The sequence below is a fragment of the Anolis sagrei genome, chromosome 2, assembly GCF_037176765.1.
Source record: "Anolis sagrei isolate rAnoSag1 chromosome 2, rAnoSag1.mat, whole genome shotgun sequence".
Taxonomy (NCBI): Eukaryota; Metazoa; Chordata; class Lepidosauria; order Squamata; family Dactyloidae; genus Anolis; species Anolis sagrei.
Window position 1 is genome coordinate 278998812 of NC_090022.1, and position 21042 is coordinate 279019853.

General features: G+C 38.2%; 1 protein-coding gene across 3 annotated transcripts in view; it reads left to right on the forward strand.

Moving 5' to 3' along the window:
• The window catches only part of CPLANE1 (ciliogenesis and planar polarity effector complex subunit 1), a 77702-nt gene that overhangs the window by 13222 nt on the left and 43438 nt on the right, over positions 1 to 21042 (forward strand). For all 3 annotated transcript variants that reach the window (XM_067464635.1, XM_067464636.1, XM_067464637.1), the window contains exons 10-25: positions 978 to 1227; positions 1811 to 1963; positions 3587 to 4329; positions 5180 to 5373; positions 6137 to 6217; positions 7182 to 7346; positions 7784 to 7939; positions 9174 to 9402; positions 12812 to 12951; positions 14209 to 14426; positions 14679 to 14843; positions 15621 to 15759; positions 17258 to 17367; positions 17821 to 17982; positions 18095 to 18203; positions 20043 to 20361. In XM_067464635.1, coding sequence (XP_067320736.1) covers positions 978 to 1227; positions 1811 to 1963; positions 3587 to 4329; positions 5180 to 5373; positions 6137 to 6217; positions 7182 to 7346; positions 7784 to 7939; positions 9174 to 9402; positions 12812 to 12951; positions 14209 to 14426; positions 14679 to 14843; positions 15621 to 15759; positions 17258 to 17367; positions 17821 to 17982; positions 18095 to 18203; positions 20043 to 20361 — 3333 coding nt within the window. The remainder of the gene's footprint in view (positions 1 to 977; positions 1228 to 1810; positions 1964 to 3586; positions 4330 to 5179; positions 5374 to 6136; positions 6218 to 7181; positions 7347 to 7783; positions 7940 to 9173; positions 9403 to 12811; positions 12952 to 14208; positions 14427 to 14678; positions 14844 to 15620; positions 15760 to 17257; positions 17368 to 17820; positions 17983 to 18094; positions 18204 to 20042; positions 20362 to 21042) is intronic.

Consider the following 21042-nt stretch of genomic DNA (forward strand, 5'->3'; position numbering starts at 1 on the left):
ATTGCTGTTTTTAAATTGTTTTAAATTGTTTTTAAATTGTGTTCAATTTTAGCTTGTTCTTGTAAGCTGCTCCAGGCCCCAGGGGAGTGGCGGCATATAAGTTCAAATAATAAATAATAAATGGCTTGAATTTGGAAGTGTGTCTGCCAGAGTTTCTCTCAGTCTACGGCAAGCATTTTGCAGATGAGCTTCAGGATCATTTTTGAGGGTGGCAAACACATGTGTGCAATTGCTCTGACACATGTACTGCCTTTTGAAATAGTTGCTACAAATAGAAATAATCATAATAACAATGTGATTGTGGTTAGCTAACTGATATGAGATATAATTGTTTATGGTTAAGAATTTCTAAATAAGAATTCAGTTTCGATGTTAGCCCCTGGTGGGTGCAATGCGTTAAATCCTTATGCCGGCAGGACTGCTGACCGAAAGGTCAGCAGTTCAAATCCAAGGAGCGGGATGAGCTCCTGTCTGTCAGCTCCAGCTTCTCATGTGGGGACAAAAAAGAAGCCTCCCACAGGACGGTAAAACATCCAGGCGTCCCCTGACAACACACTTGCAGATGTCCAGTTCTCTCACAACAGAAGCGACTTGCAGTTTCTCAAGTCGCTCCTGACACGACAAAAAAAATCTCTATATTGTAATGTAATAATTAAAACCTTTAATTTTTTTTAAATATATGATTTATTGTTTATTGCACATAAATACAGAGGTTGCTAGTTGCTTTCACATGACTCACCCACACACTGCAGCTGATGCACTAACATGTCATGACACACAGTTTGGAAAGCTCTGCCATATAAGATGTTTAAGTCATTCACCACAGGTGAAGATTTGCACTTCCTGGGTGGGGATGGGCCATAGTTTGGGAGAAAAGCAGTATAGAAGAATCTAGAGATGGCTTTTTCTTTCTTTTTTTGCATTACTATTGTATTTACTGTTTTATTTTTCTAATACTTATTTCTTTAATCTGCCAGATCACAGGACTCTCTACTTCAAGATTCAAATCACTCCCATGATTCATCAGCATCTGAAAGAGATCTCATGAGACAGAGATTTTCTGTAACATCACACCCACGTTTACCCTACCTCATTGCTTCTGATGGATACTTAATCACAGTTCTAAAGTTTTTGGATAGTTTTTCACCATCAACATATATGAGATTGTTGCTACTTGATTCTGCTCAGAGACTTGAAAAACTACACCATTCTATGGTTTCTTCTAAGGTACTCTTCCTTCACTTTTGTTTTCTATTCTAACACAAGGCTGGAATTCATAGTATCCATGCAGATTCCTGACTAGAACAAGTATTTAAAATAAGATATTATCTTTATCCATGCTTCTAATCTTACTTTTCTCAGTTTTGCTATTATATCTTATTTATGTTTTTGATGTCTAGAATAGGAGCCCCCGGTGGTGCAGTGGGTTAAACCCCTGTGCTGGCAGGACAGGTCACAGGTTCAAATCCGGGGAGAGGCGGATGAGCTCCCTCTATCAGCTCCAGCTCTTCATGCGGGGACATGAGAGAAGCCTCCCACAAGGATGATAAAAAAATCAAAGGACGTCCCCTGGGCAACGTCCTTGCAGACAGCCAATTCTCTAACACCAGAAGCGACTTGCAGTTTCTCAAGTCACTCCTGACATGACAAAAAAAGTGTCTAGAATGACAGTGCTAATTTTGTTCCTTTTTATTTTCATCTCTCAGCATCTTTTTTGTGATTCCTTATTCCTGCCGGCCACAACATTGTATTGAGTGGCATCTAAACAATAAGGAAACTTATAACAACATTAATCTCTTACTATTCACAGGGGGAAAGGCTGCCAGTGCAGTCACTGACTTCCTTAAGAGCTAAATTGTTACACCATCATCAAAATCAAATTTCTGCCTTCTCTGCTATTCCAAAATTTCTTCAAGAAGAGGAGGGAGCAACAGAAATTCTTGGAGAAGCAACGTGCTTACAGGTATTCAAGTTGACTTTTCTGTTAATTTCTTTGTGAAGTATAATTTAATATAATGTGAGTTAAAATTATGTTCAATGCCATTTGTTTTCCTTTCTGCAGAGCATGATTTGATGGGGTTTTTGCTTGAGGTTGTCATTTGTTTCACACATGGAGCAATTTTTAAAAAAAAAAAAAACATGTATCATTATGCAAGTACTCATAAGGACAATTGAAGGATACAGATCCTTTTCTTGTTTGGAAAGGAAGTGTATATAGTTTGTTTAGATTTAGTTCAGCTCATTTCTTTACAACAGAGAAAATCTATGAAGCATAGATTCCCTTCCATCTTCCCAATGCAGCTCTTTTTATTTATTTGGCATCTTCACTTTACAAAATAGTTCCCTGTCCTCAGACTTACAATATCAGCTACGTTTTTATATGGGATATGTTTCTAGATGAGGGCTAACAAGCTGAAGCTTGATCCAGACAAGACAGAGGCCCACCTGGTCAGCCATGAGGCTGATTGGAATATAGGGTGGCACCCTGTTTTCAACGGGGCTACACTCCCCCTGAAGACACAGGTCCGTAGTCTAGGGGTTCTCCTAGATTCAGCACTAATGCTTGATGCTCAGGTGTCGGCAGTGGCCGGGAGGTCCTTTGTACAGTTAAAGTTTGTGCGTCATGGTAGTCCATGCCTTGGTTACATCTACATTGGATTATTGCAACACACTCTGCGTAAGCCTGCCTTTGAAGACAGCCCAGAAATTGCAACTGGTGCAAAGGTTGGCAGCTAATTATAGGGAGCTAATTATAGGGAGTGCACAACGCCCCTATTAAAGCAGCTCCACTGGTTGCCGATAAGTTTCCGGGCCCAATTCAAAGTGTAGGTTATGACCTATAAAACCCTAAATGGTTTGGGCCCTACCTATCTTTGCATCTGCATCTCTCCCTATGAACTGGCACAGGCTCTAGGGAGGGATGAGAGAGAGAGCTTTCTCGGTGGTGGCCCCCCAACTTTGGAACACTCACCCCAGGGAGAGTAGGCAAGCCCCCACACTGTCCTCCTTCCTTAGGGTTTTAAAATTCTGGATGTTTCAGCAAGCATTGAAGAAGGACTATTCCCAAATAATATATGTTCAGTTCCTAGTCCGCCAGAGAGTACTCTGTTCTCTGTACTTCATCCATCTCCTCGGCTCTATGGTATGCTGCTTTGCACTAACCCATTCCTGGCCTTTTTTATATCCTGTTCACACCCATTTTAGTATTTCTGGTTATTGGTTTTTGTCGAACATTGTTGATGTAGTTTCAATACTTCTGTTTTTTATTCTTATGTTTTATTTAATTGTGTTTTTATTTGGATTGTTATGTTTTATCTTTGTTGTGTTTTTTTGTTTTAATGAATGGTTTTGCTTTTATGTCTTGTGGACATCCTGTCCCGTATGTAAGTCACTCCGAGTCCCTTCGGGGAGATGATGGCGGGATGTAAGAATAAAGTTATTATTGTATTATTATAGTTCCTGTACAATGGTTAGTGAAACAGCATTTGTGCATGAACACACTTTTCTAAGGCAATTCTGTATTCTCTGCAAATATATGAAAAATAAACATATTTCAAATGGTTTATAATATTTTTCTTAAATGTAGGAGTACAATGAAGAATTTGAAGATGACAACCTGTTCCATAGTTACTCTTTTATTCAGCGAAGCCAAAAAGCAGATAACTATATATGTGATGAAGGTCGATTGGAATTTGCAGCAATGTTTGACACTATTCATGCAGTGGATGAATGCAGCGGAGAAAAGGACGCTCAATTTTTGGAAATGAACTATATTCAAAAAAATCTAATTGCAGCCTGGAGAGTGGGCATTTCAAGAAATATACAAGAAAGAGACATGCTGTTAAGTTGTACTCTACGTTGCATTGCACACTTCTTTAATATTCTTCAACATGCAAAACTTTGCTTTGTACCGTTAGATAACCCTGTCAAGAATCATCCATGGATACAACGTGTCTTAAAATGTTTCCAGCAATATTTGACTGTACTGGCTTGGGATAGTAAGCATAGACAAACTCTTGGACATGTGTTGAAGCTCACATCACAGACCCTAAAATTGATGCTTGCCGGACAACAAGATCAGATGTTCTTCAGTAACCTTTTGGGAGGCTTCTCTTTACTGAAGATGGTTTCTCATTTTTTAAATGGCAAAAACACACCACAATATGCAATACTTCCCACAGGTCTGGATGTGAATAATATGGTGGAATTAGATTCCATAGTGGAATGTCTCTTTCAAACTATGGATTTGAACAACAATCAGAATTTTTGTGCATTGGATTTTATACTAAACCTGCCGGTTGCAAGCTTGACTAGTAATCAAGAAAAGAGGTATTTTTCATCTTCATGAATAAGGGTGGTTTAAAAATGAAACTCATTAGATTTCCACATTTAAAAAAAAACGCTTAATGAGAATTTTGGCTTTTGCCAAAATGGAAATAATTTTAGTATTTTAGTTGGTTTTACAGTTAGCCTCAAACACTAGTTTACTGACTTGGAAAGTGGGGTGTTAGATGGAATGGTGTAAGCTAGTTGTGCAAAATACATAATAATTATATTTCTTTTAGCTCCCACCACTATCTGACTCCTACATTGCTCACACTAAAAAAGAAATCATGGGCAATTTCATATTTTAAACTCATTACAAACACAGCACTTGACATGACTACAAGAACAGAATGGAAGTTGCAGCTGGTACTATGATGCCCAATATCTTTGTTAGTAAATAAGTACAAGGATGATTATCCCGTATCTAAAATGCTTGAGACAAGAAGTGTTTCATATTTTCTGGATTTTAAGGATTGTTGAGTCCCTTTGTGTCTTCAGTTGTGCCTTTTAAAAGGTTCTGTGTAATCAGTGAGTTACTATTCTGCAGTGCAACAGTAGCAGGACATCCTCTCTGAAGGCTATGGCACCAAAAGGTTGTCAATGTGACTTTCCTTGGACACCAATTTTAGCTAAAGTGTCACTGAAAATAACCTAGGGGAGGACAAAAGTGCTAGAAATATCACAATTACGGTTCCTAACACTGCTACAATTCACTGTTCAACCAATACCTCTTACATTGGGAGCCAATCTGTTAATACCGGGTCTGATCTTACACCCAGGCCCATATTGGCTAAAGCTAATTATTTTTATTTGTGACTTTGACTGTAAATGTTTAATCCTTTCTTAACTTTAGATTGATTATAATGTGGCGTCTACTGTATAAGCACATTCTTTTGTACTGGGCACAACTTAACAGAAAAGAACAAACTGAGATGCAAATTGTTTGTGAAAGACCAGTGACTGAAGCCCTTGCAACTCATATACAGGCAATCTTACAGTCTTCAGGAGAAAGACTGGAACATAAATTCAACCTCAGTTCTGTGGCTGGTTAGTATTTTGAAAGGAAGCATGTTATAATATTGCACCTTGTAATGAATACTGATGATGTGTTTAATGACTCAATTTAATGTATAATTTTGAAACTTTAATATTCCCCCATTCAGATATAGTGGACACTCAATATCGGCTAGGATTTGATTCCAGTAGATACCAAAATTCATGGATACTCAAGTCCTATTATATATTATGGCATAGTAAAATAGTGTGCCTTATATAAAATAGAGAACATCTCAAATGAGTGCCAGAGAGAGCCTGAAGATCTGTGAAATGGCAGAAGGCTGCAGCAGGATGTGTCCACACATCAGTGTAGTGCTCCATATACAGCACAAGGATTTCATTCTGGATTTTTTCCCAAATATTTTGAGCTGTGGTTAGTAAAATCAATGGATGCAAAACTTATGGATGCTGAGGGCCAGCTGTACTAACTCAGATGAGACCAAGTGTGCTTAGGGTTAGGTATGATGGTTTTGGTTGCTTCATATTTAGTTCTAATTCATTATTTTTATTTGTCTTTTATGTGGAGTGTCCTGAAATGTGGACTATTAATATAAACATAAACATTTTAAATACATAATTTAATATCCAGCATGGAAAATCCACATTTTCCTGTATGCTCTAAAAAAAATTATTTGCCTGAATGAATTGCATTTTCCCCTTCTTACCCTTTCAAATTATCTTGCCTGCTTTAAAGTTCATGTTCTTTGGTAATTAAATGGTTTGTATAAGTTCTAAAGTTTAGCTTGTTTTTAAGGTGAGGAGCAGTTTCTAACAGGATCTTATGAAGACTCAGTGGAAATATGGAAGAAAGCCATTCAAGAAACAAAAGTAAAAGGTACAACAACAGGAAATGTGATTGTTTTACAGAATACGTACCCTACCTGTCAGTAAGAAACGCTTCAAGATGTCATATTGCTCAATATAAACAAAACATTCATGTTCTTAGACATACAGTAAATACAGTATGACTTAAGTATGGACTTTTCTAGATGTGGGACAATAACTCCACATGTGCCTCCACATGTGCTGTGCTGCTAGTGTTGCTGGGACTTGCAGGAATCTCTTTTCCTATAGATTGAAACAATTGTTCCATGTCTTTGGGCCCTTCCGGACAGGCCCCATATCTCAGGATCTGATCCAAGGTTTTCTGCTTTAATCTGGATTATATGATTCTGCACTGCCAGTTAATCTGGGATAAACAGGAAACCTGGAATCAGATCCTGGGATATAGGGCCTGTCTTGAAGGGCCCCTAGTCTCTTGCAGTGGAAAACATGCTTGCTCTCTCTCTTAACCTTCTCTCCTTCAAGCTAAACATACCCAGCTCCTTAAGGCACTTCTCATAGGGCATGGTTTCCAGACCTTTTATTTATTTATTTACAGTATTTATATTCCGCCCTTCTCACCCCAAAGGGGACTCAGGGTGGAGCATAATACACACATACACGGCTAACATTCAGTGCCATTTTTGAACAAGACATACAGACAGACAGGCCATTCAGCAGTTCTTCCACTGGGTTCTGGAGGTTGCTCAATTTGGTCACAGGGTGAGCTGTCACTTCGTCCACTATGACGCCAAGCCTTTTTGATTGTAGTATTTCCTCCTTGCTTCTCCGGCATTTTTACGGTGTCATAAATTAGCCTCCCCACTTTAAGCGGTCCCTAATTTTTTTAATTTTAACATGCTTGGTAAACTAAAAGTAGTATTAAGTAAAAATGATATTTAGCAGAGAAATCTTACAATTACAAACCATAAAGTTTATATTTTTATCTCTAGTAAACATTTTTCTTTTTAATACAGGAGGAAAGAAACTGCCTTTTCTGCAAACTCGGTATTATCTTGCTATATTATATTGCCATCTGTATCACTATAGATTAAATGAAGCACAGGGTCTATGTGATCATTTAGTGAATGAGCTTCTGAAACGAAGTCAAATTTCTGCAACAGAGAAGAATGATTTATCAGGTTTGTTAATGTGTACAAGGCTTAGTAGAATTGTTTGTTTTTATTTCCTGATTGTATATTGTTGTGATACGCAGCATGGTATATAATTTGTCTCCCCATGCCAGTAATATAAAGAAGTATAATACATTATTTCAATAGTTACACTTTTAGTCAAATTACTGTAATTTAGTCAATATTTAGCAATTAACAGTAGTTGCACCTAGTAACCATTACTTAATAAAAGTTATTCCACACTTTATCGTTATGACAATTGCTTTTTATGAGTTTTACTAGTGGGATAGTAGTATTTCATTTAATTGCTTTTAAAAGTCTGTTTTTAAGGTTCTTTAGTAACACAGCTTCCTTGGAATTGTATTAGAAAGTCACTTGTTCATTTCCAGTTTTTATTTCTGTACATAGTTTGTTTATTGAAGACTCTTGTTTTTTCTTCTTCTTAGATGCTGAATGGATGGTAAGAGATATTTGTACTGGAGCTGCTCTGGCAGTGGTTCAGTCTCTAGCACGATTCATGGCAGCTTACTTTGCTAATGAACCACTTTACGTACTTCCTCCACACTGTGTTGATATTTTATCTCCACTTCATATCAAGCAAGGTATTCTGCTAATGTCTTTACTTAATCTATGGTACTGTCACATGTCCAGAGTTAACTATTTCTAAACCCAGTTGATGTCAATGAGAGAAGAGTTTTTCTTGAACTCTTCATTTCTGCCTATTTATTTATTTCTTTATTTACTATATTGGTATACCCCCCTTCTCAGCCCTCAGGCAACTCAGGGCAGTTTAGAGAGGCAAAATTCGATGCCCAAAAACATCGTAAAACATTTAAAACATTAATACATAGTATAAAACCAAACAAAAGTAATAAAAACATAAGACCTTTGCGTCTCCTAATTAAAAACATTATCCATATTTATTTATTTTTATATTATTAAAATTGAGGCATTTGTTCCTGTTGTCAAGCTGCCATTTACCAGTTAAATTTTCCTTATTTATGGCTGGAAGGAGCATAACTTTATGCTCACTGAATTATGTGACAGTTGCAGAAGACCACCTCCTTAATCAATTGTGACATTATGCAACCAAATGAACAGTGAACATGTGAATGTGAAATGTGTGATATGTACCTGCCTTTAAAATTGTGCAGTGCATGCATCTGCATATACTAATCCACTTCTACAATGACGAACTGAATAGACATGGCTCATATGAGACCAAAATATCCAAAATATTTGCATACAGAATTTACACATGCATTAGAGAATCACAAACCAAGCCTGGGCAAACTACCTATTTATTTTTCTTTTCATATACTGGTGTAGTAATACTGCCTCTTTCCTCCATTCTTTGTGATTTTGAATTAAGACTTTTCTACAATGTACCCAGTGTAGTAAATCTTTGATAGACCTTCTGATTTATATCCTAACTCAAGAATGAAAGATTATTAGATTTGCTTTATGGAACAAGTGAGCCTACATGTTGATGAGGTTGCAAGAGGGACAATGTTTGTAATGTTTTGGACTTCAACTCCCACAATTCCTAACATCCTACTGGCTATTAGGAATTGTAGGAGTTGAAGTCCAAAACACCTGGAGGACTGAAGTTTGCCCAGGCCTGGTTTATAATGATTAAGGCTACATGGTCATTTTGCCTCCTTAAGGTAAACTATATTATGAAGACCACGGTTTATGCTGACATAGGAGAAAGTCTAAATTTAGTGGGTAAACATGAAAAGGAATGAGCTTGCAGTCATCATTTTATCATCCTAAGAGTAGATTACAGAGCAAAGCAAATGCCAGTTGCTAAGAAACAACTTTTATTTTTTTCAGACAGGCTTCTTCGTGTCATTCCACTGCAGCACTCCTTAGTCACTGATGCAGTTAGAGACCTTGGCCTGTCTTGTGTCTGGACAGTTGAATATGCTCTTGATTTGTTGCTTGTTGGTGGCCTCATTCCAGAATCTGTGTGGCTAGCACATAAACTGGGAGACTGGAAAATGGCTGTTTCTATTGGAGTGGCTTATGATCTTTATTGTCAAAGTAACAATGGCTTCCCAAGGTGAGTCATGTTTTCACAGATGATAGCAATAGATCTTGAAGAGTTATTAAGTATCTATAATGTTATAATCAGTGAAATGGCTTGATATATCTTTCTATATTTCTTATAAGCTATTTTTGTGGCTGCTTTTTTTAATTACACATTTTTAAAGTGATAATTTTTTGTCAGAAGTAAAGAAAATTTATATTTACTACTATCAACTGGTATTGTACAGCTCCATCAATATTAACCCGAGGACCAGGGAAGTTATTATTATTATTATTATTATTATTAACAATTTTATTTTTGTACCCCACCTCCATCTTCCCGAAGGGACTCGGGACAACTTACATGGGGACAAGCCCAATCAACATAGTTAAAATATACAATGTTCCACCCTACACTGCCCTTTATCCCTAATTTGTTATCTGGTATTTGCACTTTATCTATTAGCCCTGTCCTCACAATTAATTTGCACCAGCCCACCCGCTCGAGACCAGAAACTGCTACTATTTCAAGCCACTGGTTGTTGTTCAATGTCTGATTTCATATTGTATTATGTATCTGTTTGTTTTATATTGTTTATGATTCTGTTTTATGAATTTTAACATGTTATCTCTGGGCAGGGAACTGTAGAGAAATGCAAAGACTAGATTTTAGGTCATAGCTGGGAGCTGAAATTTCCTAGGAGCCATCTAATCAAAACCACAGTAGAACATCCAAGTTTTTAGTTCTTTCCTGCTCACATTTCTCTTTAGGAGAACAGTATCAATGTAGAATAGCAGAAAAATTTTCTTTGGGATCTCTTATTCATGCAGATGGTTAATCTATGCCGTGCAGTTCATCAGCTGGAACGTTCTAGAGCTATTACATAGGTTTTTGCCAGTAACCCTGCGCACCCTTAGGTAACTTACATCTTTGCTTCCTGCCCAAGCACTCTGCTTCTTTTCATCTGCCACTGCAGCAACATAGAAGGAACTGCTCTGAGCTTTCTTAACTTCTGAATTGTTTCCTTGGTGTGATTTTGGATTTTGATTCGACTTTGTTCTTTAGGTTTTGGCTTTCTACAGTTAGGATTGATATTGTCTCTGTGATTGCCGTTTGGATGGTTATTTCCCTTGACTTGATTAGAAGTTGATTATTTATTTCTCTATGTTAAAGTTCTTCTATTATGACTTCTTTGCACTTAAAAATGCATTATCTGTGGGGTTAAGATACCTAAGAATGATAGATATTCCTGGTCCTCTTTATTCCGGGGGGTAAGGCCACAATGTGGGGTTTGCACTTATTGCAAAATGTTTACTTCACACACATAGAAGAACTGATGTTCTAAACTCCATGTAGTTTTTATATGGGTCCGTTCGTTAAGCCTGCCTCAATCTTCCTCAACCATGACAGTATCTGGATTTTGGACTCATTTGGTGGTAAATACACCTTTGCAGAACATGTGTTTCCTCAAAGATCCAACAACAAAGGTCTCTAAATGCCATGTTGCTGCTAAAGGTTTTCCCATACCAAGCTCCTCTATACCAAACATTTCTCATGGTACTACTGGATGTCCAGCCTAAGGTGTCTTCAACATCAGGCTGTTCTCTTGATTTGGGAGCCTCCATTGTTCAGTACAGGAATGAAAAATATGTCACAAAATAATTAAGAGATCAATGTATATGGAGAACATGAAATGGACCCATCATTGCTTCTTTGTTTGGTGGACCCTAGCCTTCTCTGTGGGCAAGACTATGGGATTGCACAATTCTCAAAGACTTCGTTCTACAAAGAGAAAGAGACTACCAATTTCTTCTCAGGTTTTTTTCTAAATAGATGGTTTTGACCATCCCATCTGACTTATCAATTGGGCAGAAAGTATTATCCAGATTGTGTCCATAGCCATTCACAATGGACTGTGGCTATGTCAACTCCTTTTCTCAAGGGTGTTTCACTGGAAGAAGTCTACGAAGCAGCTATTTGGTCATAGCCTCTGATCTTTATTTTTCACTACAAATTGGATGCTTGGTCCAGGGCTGATGCTGCTTATGGAAGAGCAGTGTTGCTTCCTGCATAGCATTACACTTGCAGGATTGCAATTACAAGTGTGCAACTTAGAATCATAGAATCAAAGAGTTGGAAGAGACCTCATGGGCCATCCAGTCCAACCCCCTGCCAAGAAGCAGAAATATTGCATTCAAATCACACCTGACAGATGGCCATCCAGCCTCTGTTTCAAAGCTTCCAAAGAAGGAGCCTCCACCACACTCGGGGGCAGAGAGTTCCACTGCTGAATGGCTCTCACAGGAAGTTCTTCCTCATGTTCAGATGGAATCTCCTTTCTTGTAGTTTGAAGCCATTGTTTCACGTCCTAGTCTCCAGAGAAGCAGAAAACAAGCTTGCTCCCTCCTCCCTGTGGCTTCCTCTCACATATTTACACATGGCTATCATATCTCCTCTCAGCCTTCTCTTCTTCAGGCTAAAAAAGCCCAGCTCCTTAAGCCGCTCCTCATAGGGCTTGTTCTCCAGACCCTTGATCATTTTAGTCGCCCTCCTCTGGACACATTCCAGCTTCTCTGTTTTCTTGTCTGTCATCTTAACCTGTAAATCTGTAGCCTTATTTCACTTGCTGCTAAAAAAATTAAACTGGTTATTTATGATTCTGCCTTGTTTGGAGTTATGCCCAATCTTGAAAATTAGGGATGATTCATACATGAACAATCCAGTTTATGGGGAAAATTTGGATTCTGCTGTTGGCAGAGCTTTCACTCAAACAGAACAGCCCTAGTGATCCAGATAATTCTGAAAAACATTTACATCCCGGGGAACATCTGTCTAGCAGACATAATTTTAATCAAATGTGTCCTGCTTTTCCATAGTCACATTATGTACATATTTTTAGAACTCTTAATACTAAACACTGACAGACATTCAAATGGCTTCCACAAGTTGCTCAGTGATTCTGGAAAGATTTCTACCATTGCCAGTATTGATGACTTGCACAGTACAAGTTTGATAAATGATATATTACTTGCTCTGCCTATTGTTTCATTGCAAATATGAAGATTGCACTACAAGAGATATGGGACAGTGTTTGCTGTTTTATCCTTCCAAGTGACATTGCATCTAGTTGACAGTCGTAGTGATCTCATTTACACTGAACAAAATGGGCATTGTTCTGATAGCTCCATATTAATTATATATCTTTTAGTATTTGAAAGATAGTGTGTTCTGTAAAGTCCTGTGTATCATTTGGATGTCTATTACAATATCAAAGAATGAGAAATAATAATTTCCACCCCTTCGGATGGCCACATAGAAAAATACTGTAGACGTTCTTTGTTCCTGGCAAGTTTTTTAAAATTGTAGCTGAATAGTATATATCCATTCAGAAAAAAGGTTACTGTACAAAAAATGTGTGTGTTTTTTTCTTTATATGTATCAGCCCAGAAAAAGCAGAACTATATTTGCCATTGTGCTTAACTCCAACTCAAATATTTCAAGAGAGACTGCAGTCTTTTCTGGGACAGTCAGTCAACACTGAAACATCAAATGACCAAGATCCCAAATACAAACAGCTTACAGGTATGTTATCCCTATATCTACATTGTTTTCCTAAAATATTAATTTATGTAAATTATGTGCTCTATTCAAATACATACTTTGTTAAACAATTATGGAACAGCTAGAGATTTTAATGCAACATGCCTTTTAGTCAAAGGCTGTTTGGAATTTCTGCAAGTCCATACTATTGTTACCACTCACTTTTATTGTGAGCAAAGAGGGAAAAAAGAAAGAAAATTAAGTTTGGAAAGGGAAGGGGAGAGGGGAGTTAATACCCAAAATAAATTCAATTGAACTAACCTGCAGTTGTGTGTTTCATTCCACCAAGGAAATGCGAATCATTTAGTGTCATCCTTGCTATTTTCTTTAATTGTTTATTAATGGCAGTGTAGCATAACTAATTGAAGAAGTTTACTTTCTGAATTAGAAGCTGAAGCTATCCAAATTCTGTTAGCGTTGCTGGTGAGTTCAATCTTCAGGATAAAGACATTTGGCAATACGTAATAATATGAAAATAAACACAAGGAGGTTTAAAACAACAATATGGCAATTCTGTTAAAGTGAATACGGTCTCTTTAAAACAAGATATAAAATCTCCTTTAAAAAAATGATTGCCTTAAAGTAGCGAGTCTCAACTTGGGGGTCACAACCCCCAGGGGGATCGATCGGCCATTTGAGAGGGGTCACGCCACTGCCTCTTTTGGTCCCAACTCCTCCACCTCCCCAGAATGGCTCCTGTGCCCCCTTTTGCCAGACAAATGGCCAACCACCACCATGTTCACTCCGCTTCACCTCCTGGCTGGCAGAGCCAAGGCTAGCTCCACTGAGAGAAGGGGGGCACCTTTGCTGCCTCCTCTTCCTCCTCGGCTTCAGGGCCTGTGGCTGGTGAAGCAGTGACCCTGGCAAGCCAAGGAGGAAGATGCACAGATAGCTGCAGTGCCCTCACTGGTCATTTGCCTCTTCCTCCTTGGCTCCTGGTGCTGCTTGGCATTTTGCCATCTTGCCCCTTTGCCGGCTGTTTTGCCATTTTGTTCCATTGCTGGCCATTTTCCCGGCTCACCCCAGTGCCAGCCCCTTTGCTTCGCCTCTTCCTTCAAGTACCTCCCTACATGGCCAGAGGAGGAAGAATAGGAGGAGCCCCTCCGCACCACTAAATACTGTGAAAAGTTGCTTCCTTTTGGAGATGTACTTAGCTATAAGGTGATGTAAAGTACAGCAGTTTTCTATGGTGGATCTTTGCACATGAATATTACTGCATGTTTTGCTGGCTTTCTTTAGATCCTATTGAAGAAGAAGATGCAAGTGTCCTTTTTAGTTCAGTAGAAGAAATACTGAAAGCAGCAGTTATGGCAGGAGCAGACATTCTTTCAGAGACATTTCAACTTTTGGTGGATTTTGCTAAGGATCTTAGCAGAAAGTTGCATGGTTTGGTGCCTGAGAGCTTATATCTTCCTGCCCCACCCTTATATTGTCCTCAACCAACATTCCTAAGTGAAGTATGTATCTTTTGAAGCTGAAAGTTACTTTTAAATTCCACTGTATGCCTTGTTTTTGTTTTGTGTATTTTGATATGTATTTTATGGAGGTATGTTTTAATATGTGTATTTTACGGAGTGTTTTAAAATGATTATATGTAATAATAGATTGAAGCAATATTACTTTTTACCATGATGCTTTAGAGTATATTCTACACTACTTATCCACTTCTTTGTGGCTCATTATGTTTTGTTATTTTTTGTAATATTCAGGAGGAATGCACTGATTTGCCCTTGAGAATGGAGCGAAGTTGTCGGCAAAAGATATCTGGAGTTGTTCAACGGATTCTTGTACTATTCCAGGCTGCTCATTGTTCCTTCCCTGCTGCTCAGTGGTATATTACACAGCTAAAACACGTGCGAAAAATAATGCAAAAGGTATACTAATGAAATTGATTTACTTTTTCCCGTAACGAGTGTTATTTTTAAAAAATTCATTTTCTATTTTATTATAGTACAATATAGCAGTATAGCAATTAATCATACTCTAAAATCTTGTGTTTATCTCATCCACCCTCCCTCCCCTTCCTCAATCATAGACATGCACAAAATATTTTCCTTCAAGTCTTGGGGAAATTACTCCAACCTAACACCAGAATGAATCTTCACAGTTGGTGGAAGCATTCAATTCTGGCCCCTATGAATGTGGCAGTGATTAGTTTAGGAAATTTGCTTAAAATCTATCATGTTCATGGTAGTAATACTGAGGGAAATACCCACACTCTAGATCAGTCCTTCCCAGCCTTTGGTCCTCCAGGTGTTTTGGACTTTAACTTCCAGAAATCCCAGTCATCTTAATAATTGTTAGGAAAACACCTGGAGGACCAAAATTTGGGAACCACTGCTCTCGATGAACTTAATGTTGGCCCTCCCAATCCATTATTACTCTCATTCTTCCATTACTATTTGTAACTCTTGGTTGTCTCTACAAAACCTCTTGTTTCTGTCAACCTCAATTATCTTCTCTGTCTTGTCTTGCGTTCTTCTCTTATATCATTTATTCCCAGAATATAGGATTGTTGTCCTTCATGTCTCGGACCTTGTTAAAGTAGATTTCATGCTGAAGTTAAGTCAAAAATAATGGAGAATGTTCATTCTAACTTGTAACAAACTAAATTGTTCTCTGTAATCTTTGTTTTGTTTTTACTCGTTCAGATCCACAAGAAGGGTGGTCTTCCTTCATTGAATCCTCTTCCAGAAAATTTGCTTAATTACTGCAAATACCGCACAGTTTTCTTAAGGCCTACGTCTTCTGGAGATCATAAACTTGATGAGGTTTCATGTAAAACTATAGGTTTGTATTTGCAGAAACACAAGGGCATCGAAAGATGTTAACACAGAATAAGTAATAAAGTTAGCAAAGTGGTACATCACCACTGAATCCCCATTAAACCACCCATATTGCATTAAGAGAACACTGTCTAGTAATGTTAGCTGTCAACCTAGAAAATAGGATGGAACCTTTGATCCATCTGTATTCTGTTTCATAGATAGCTTGTTATGAGACAGGGATCCTGCTCCTATTTTCTTGTGACTTCTGAGGGCAGTATTTATTTCTCTGATACTCATTTGTCTGCAGACAAAAAGAAAAGGCAAACAAAAGAGAATTTATATCTGGAGACTCCTCCTATGGTCATTGCTCAGCAGGTCACAAAGATTAGTTTAGAGAAAATCAAGGCTGATAGTTTTGCTCTTGAGAGACAAGCTTCTGATTTGGCTTCAGAATTGGTACTAGTCCACACTAAAAAGCTCTGCTTCTGAAAATCAATTATCTGTATGGCACAGAGGGTCAATACACAAGATTAGTGTTATTTTCTTCATACCAGCACATGTAGTAGTAGGAGTCTCAAAATCCTAAGATTATTTTTCTGTCATAACTGTTGATTCCTGTGCTTTCACTTCAATTTTTAGCTTTCTTGCCTAGCTGGCTAGATATGATTTTTTAAGCTTTCACTCAAGGTAGATTAATGTAATCCGTTTATTGATGGAAAGCATTCAGAATAAGAAAAAATTAGCGGGGTAGGCAATTAATATTGAGATGATTCTTCTGATGGCTTCCCATCAGATTGATGTCTTGGATAATAAATACAGGAATATGGAAAAGACTCAGATGGCCACAATATGCATTTGAGGGTCTCTGGGAACAATAAATGTTAGTTAATAACTTAGGCAGATTGTCAAAGGCTTTCATGTCCAAACTCATTGGGTTGCCATGAGTTTTCCAGGCTGTATGGCCTTGTTCCATAAGCATTCCCTGGTGACGTTTTGCCCACATCTATGGCAGGCATCCTCAGAAGTTGTGAGGTCTGTTGGAAACTAGGCAAGTGAGGTTTATATATATCTGTGGAATGTCCAGGGTGGGAGAAAGAACTCTTGTGTGTTTGAGACAGGTGTGAATGTAGCAATTGGCCACCTTGATTATAATTTAATGGCCTTGCAGCTTCAAAGCCTGGCTGCTTCCTGCCTGGGGTAATCATTTGTTCCACTCTGGACATTCCACAGATATATAAACCCCACTTGCCTAGTTTCCTACAGACCTCACAATGCCTGCCACAGATTTGGGCGAAACGTCAGGAAGGAATGCTTCTGGAACATGGCCATACAGCCCAGAAAACACAGCAACCTATCATAGAAATTCAAGCTAATATAATAAAAAATATTACTTGGTCTCTCACTCATTGGTCCTGTCATTTATAGGTTAACTGTTTTAAATTGAAAAGTAGAAATTGTTAAAATTTTCTTTGAAACTTTTTTTTATTCGTAGCTCATTAAAATTTGTTTTTATGTCACAGGTTGCTTTAGAGAATTGTGTGCTCTGTCATGGATGCTTCATGTTCGTGAAAAATTATCTGAGAGTTGCAGACGGTACCAAACTGCAAGGGAGAATTTGGAAAATCAAAACGTAATTATGATGGCACAGAATTTTAACCCTGTTAAGATATTACATATTAACTTTTCATTATTTCTGAAAGAGTTTTTGTAGTTTTATCACATCATTGCATCCTTGATACAAGGGAAAGGTTTCCCCAGTCTAGTCATGTCCGACTCTGGGGGGTGATGCTCATTTCCATTTCCCCCCAAAGAGTTTGTTTTTAGTAGACATACTAAATTTATTTTTGAAGGAGTCACAGCATATGCCTTATAGCCATCCAAGTCTTTGTGTTCAGCAGGGCAGATTCAGTTCAGAGCAGGAGGAGAAGTTACCTTGTTCCAGAGAAAGGCAGAAACTCAGGCGTCAGTCCCAAATCAGCCCCTACAGTTTAAGATAGCTCTGCTGCTGCCACATGTAGTTCAAGACTAAAATACTAGAGTTTATATTGAAGTTTCAATTCGTTATGTGGTTTGATCTCTTTAGGAATGCAGGAGAACTGAATCTGATAGCTGTGTAATAGAATACTCTCTCAGTGCATTGGAATGGGCTTGTCGGATGCTCCCTTTTGCCCGCTTCATGAATATTGAGGAACTTATCCAGGATATCATTCTGAGCCTTACTGGAGAATTGCCGCCAATCAAAAAGGTATAAATAGTTAAAGAGTTCAAATATATTTTTTGCATTCATTGTTACATAGAGTTATTTCTAGAAACTTTATTTGATTTGCTTAAAGCAATCTTCACTTCTTTTTATGTAGGTGGCAGAAATTTTGGTGAAAGTATTTCCTAATCCTGAAGATGTCAGAGTCCCATTAAGAGATAAATATAATGCTCTGCACCAGCGACTTAGACACTGCAGAGTGAAAGGTATTGCACATGGTACTAAAGAAATAAAATTATTTTTTAGTAAAAATAGGGTTCTTCTTTCATAAAGCCCCATAAAAGTATCAATACAAACCTGCTCAGGCAATGTTTGAAAGGATGAAAAACTATTCTACTATTTCTTAATAATCAGATGTGATATTTGTGGCATTAATTTGACCCAAGAGAGACTGGAGTCAGTGTTTTCAGTAGAACTTCCGGCGCCTGCCTTAGCTTGCATGAGAGAAAATTTATTAAGGTGGATTGCTCTTGCAATCATCCAATTATGCTCATTCATGGTGACTACTAACCTTTTATTTTATAAATTCTGCAACTTCATCAGCCTTCTTGAAAGGAATTCTAATTCATCCACTTTCATCTTCATGGCTCGAAGTGTTTTTTTGGAAAGGCAGTACTTCAATAATAATGTAATACCCCACTTCCTATGTGAGTCAATTTATAAGTCTCTCTTATGTGTGAATTAGAGACCAGTAAGAAAAGCAGGTTGCTTACTTATAGTATAGCTAGTTTTCTGAGTGATTATTTATAAACTCACTCAACCGATCCACAACCGATCTAGTGTTCTACCATTTGTTTTGTCTTACCTTTCTACTGTGGGGACTGAAGGAGAGACTTAGGCGATCCAAGACCTTCCAAGTGCAGTGCCTTGGCAGTGGATACATAGGTGACTGTGGAGCCCTATTCTTGACGGATGTCCTGGTCCTCAAACACTCTACTTCATTTGGAAAAATGCTGCAGAATTCAGACAGTGTTGTTTTTCAGTATCAATGTTGACTATTGTGGAGAAGTGGCTGCCAAGGTAGCAGAAATGCTCAACATTTTCTAGTGTTACACCATTAGGCTGTATTTTTTGGCATTGCCAAAGAGTGGCTGGTGACTGCTGAAAGAGCACATTGGTTTTTTCTCAGTGTACAGTGAGAGGCCGAGCTTCTTGTATGCTTCTGCAAAAGTATTTAGAGTGGCTTGTAGGTCTTCTTCTGAGTGTGCACATACTACATTATCATCGGCATATTGGAGTTCTGTAACAGATGTTGTGACCTTGAGTTTGGCTTTCAGTCTGCTGAGTTTAAATAGCTTGTCATCTGGGTTGTTGTAGGTTATTTCGGGCTATATGGCCATGGTCTTAGAGGCATTTTCTCCTGACGTTTCGCCTGCATCTATGGCAAGCATCCTCAGAGGTAGTGAGGATGTTTGCCATAGATGCAGGTGAAACGTCTGGAGAAAATGCCTCTAGACCATGGCCATATAGCCCGAAAAAACCTACAACAACCCAGTGATTCCGGCCATGAAAGCCTTCGGCAATACATAGCTTGTCATCTGTTTGATAGATGATTTCAGCTCCGATGGGAAGCTTCCCATCAACAAGGTGAAGTATCATAGCAATGAAGATGGAGTGAGAGTGTTGTGTATTTTTTCTTTTAACTGATGTTATATGTTGTGTTGTTTTTTGTTGTTCTCCACTTCGATCCTCAGGGAAAGACAGGTAAAACACAGATGTTGTTGCTGGTGTTGTGGCAGCACTGAGGTGTTTGGATAAGGCTAAATGATTAACTTTAAAATGTTTCAAAGTTGTCCATACAGTTACTCCATATACTGTCTATTATTTGCTACTGAGAGAGAACCACAGCTATAGTTAAGCAACCTGTTCATCTTCGTCAATGGTTGACACATTTATTACATGAAAATAAAATTGCAGTCTTCATTCAGTTCATATGACATTCATCAGATAAACCATAACTTGTGCATTCTGCGTTGCAATGTCTAATTAATGTGTTTTCTATAGAAATCATAAGTAAATTTCTTTCTTTCTTTCTTTTTTGTTAGGCCCAAATAGTGAAGAGATTATGTCTGTGGTTATACAGGCTGCTTCCAAAGTGAACGTGACAGCATTGAAACGTGTGATGAGAAACATAGGGGCTCCTCAGAGGAATATCTGGGAACCCCCAGAAGTGGAAACACAAGATCCTGGAGTTTGCTGCTATGACCGGTTTTCTTTGGGAACGAGCCTAAGCAGAAGCACAGTTTCAGATTTGGGAAATCCTCCGTCTTATAGTGATGCTGAAACAGCAGATTCATTCTCAGAATCTTTGTGGAGTGATGAAATACGAAAATATATTCCTTTTCAGGTGGAAGAAGGATGCAAGTAAGAGGCTATAATATTTCATGCTTTCAAACCTCCCAAGTGGGTTAACAACGGAACAGTAACCTTAGTCTCTCTTCATAGTCCTCCTTCCCTCCATCTTATGTAGTGCATGCTGTCCTTGATCTCCTTCCATTCATACATTTTCCTTAGCTCCCAAGTTTACATGGAAAGTGCTGGGCTTGGGTTGTGTGTGTGTGAAGGATGAGATCTTTTCATTCAGGAGTGAAAATTGACAGAGAGGAGAGAGATTGACCAAAGTGCATGATGCATGGTTATGGGATAGAAGTTGCCTTGCATTTTAACTTGGTGGCTGATCTTGTTCTCTGATTCCTCCAAACAATTCTCAAGCCCTCCTTTTTCCATTTCCTGCCTTTTTGAGCTTTTAATAAGGTCTTTAAAAACCTCTGGTGTGCCTTGAGAACTGGTACACCCTTGTCAGTGTACTGTGCGATGAAAAAGGTTGAGAACCACTGATTTATTTATTTACCACACTTGTACTCCGCCCTTCTCATCCCAAAGGGGACTCAGGGTGGCCTTATAAAGGCAACAATTCAATGCCAGATATACATGTACATTGATAAATAAACAAATGCATTAAACCGAATCAATTAAAACAAATATTAAAACATCAATTAAAATCACACAATCCAGGTCATATTTCAAGGCCGATCTGAATCATCA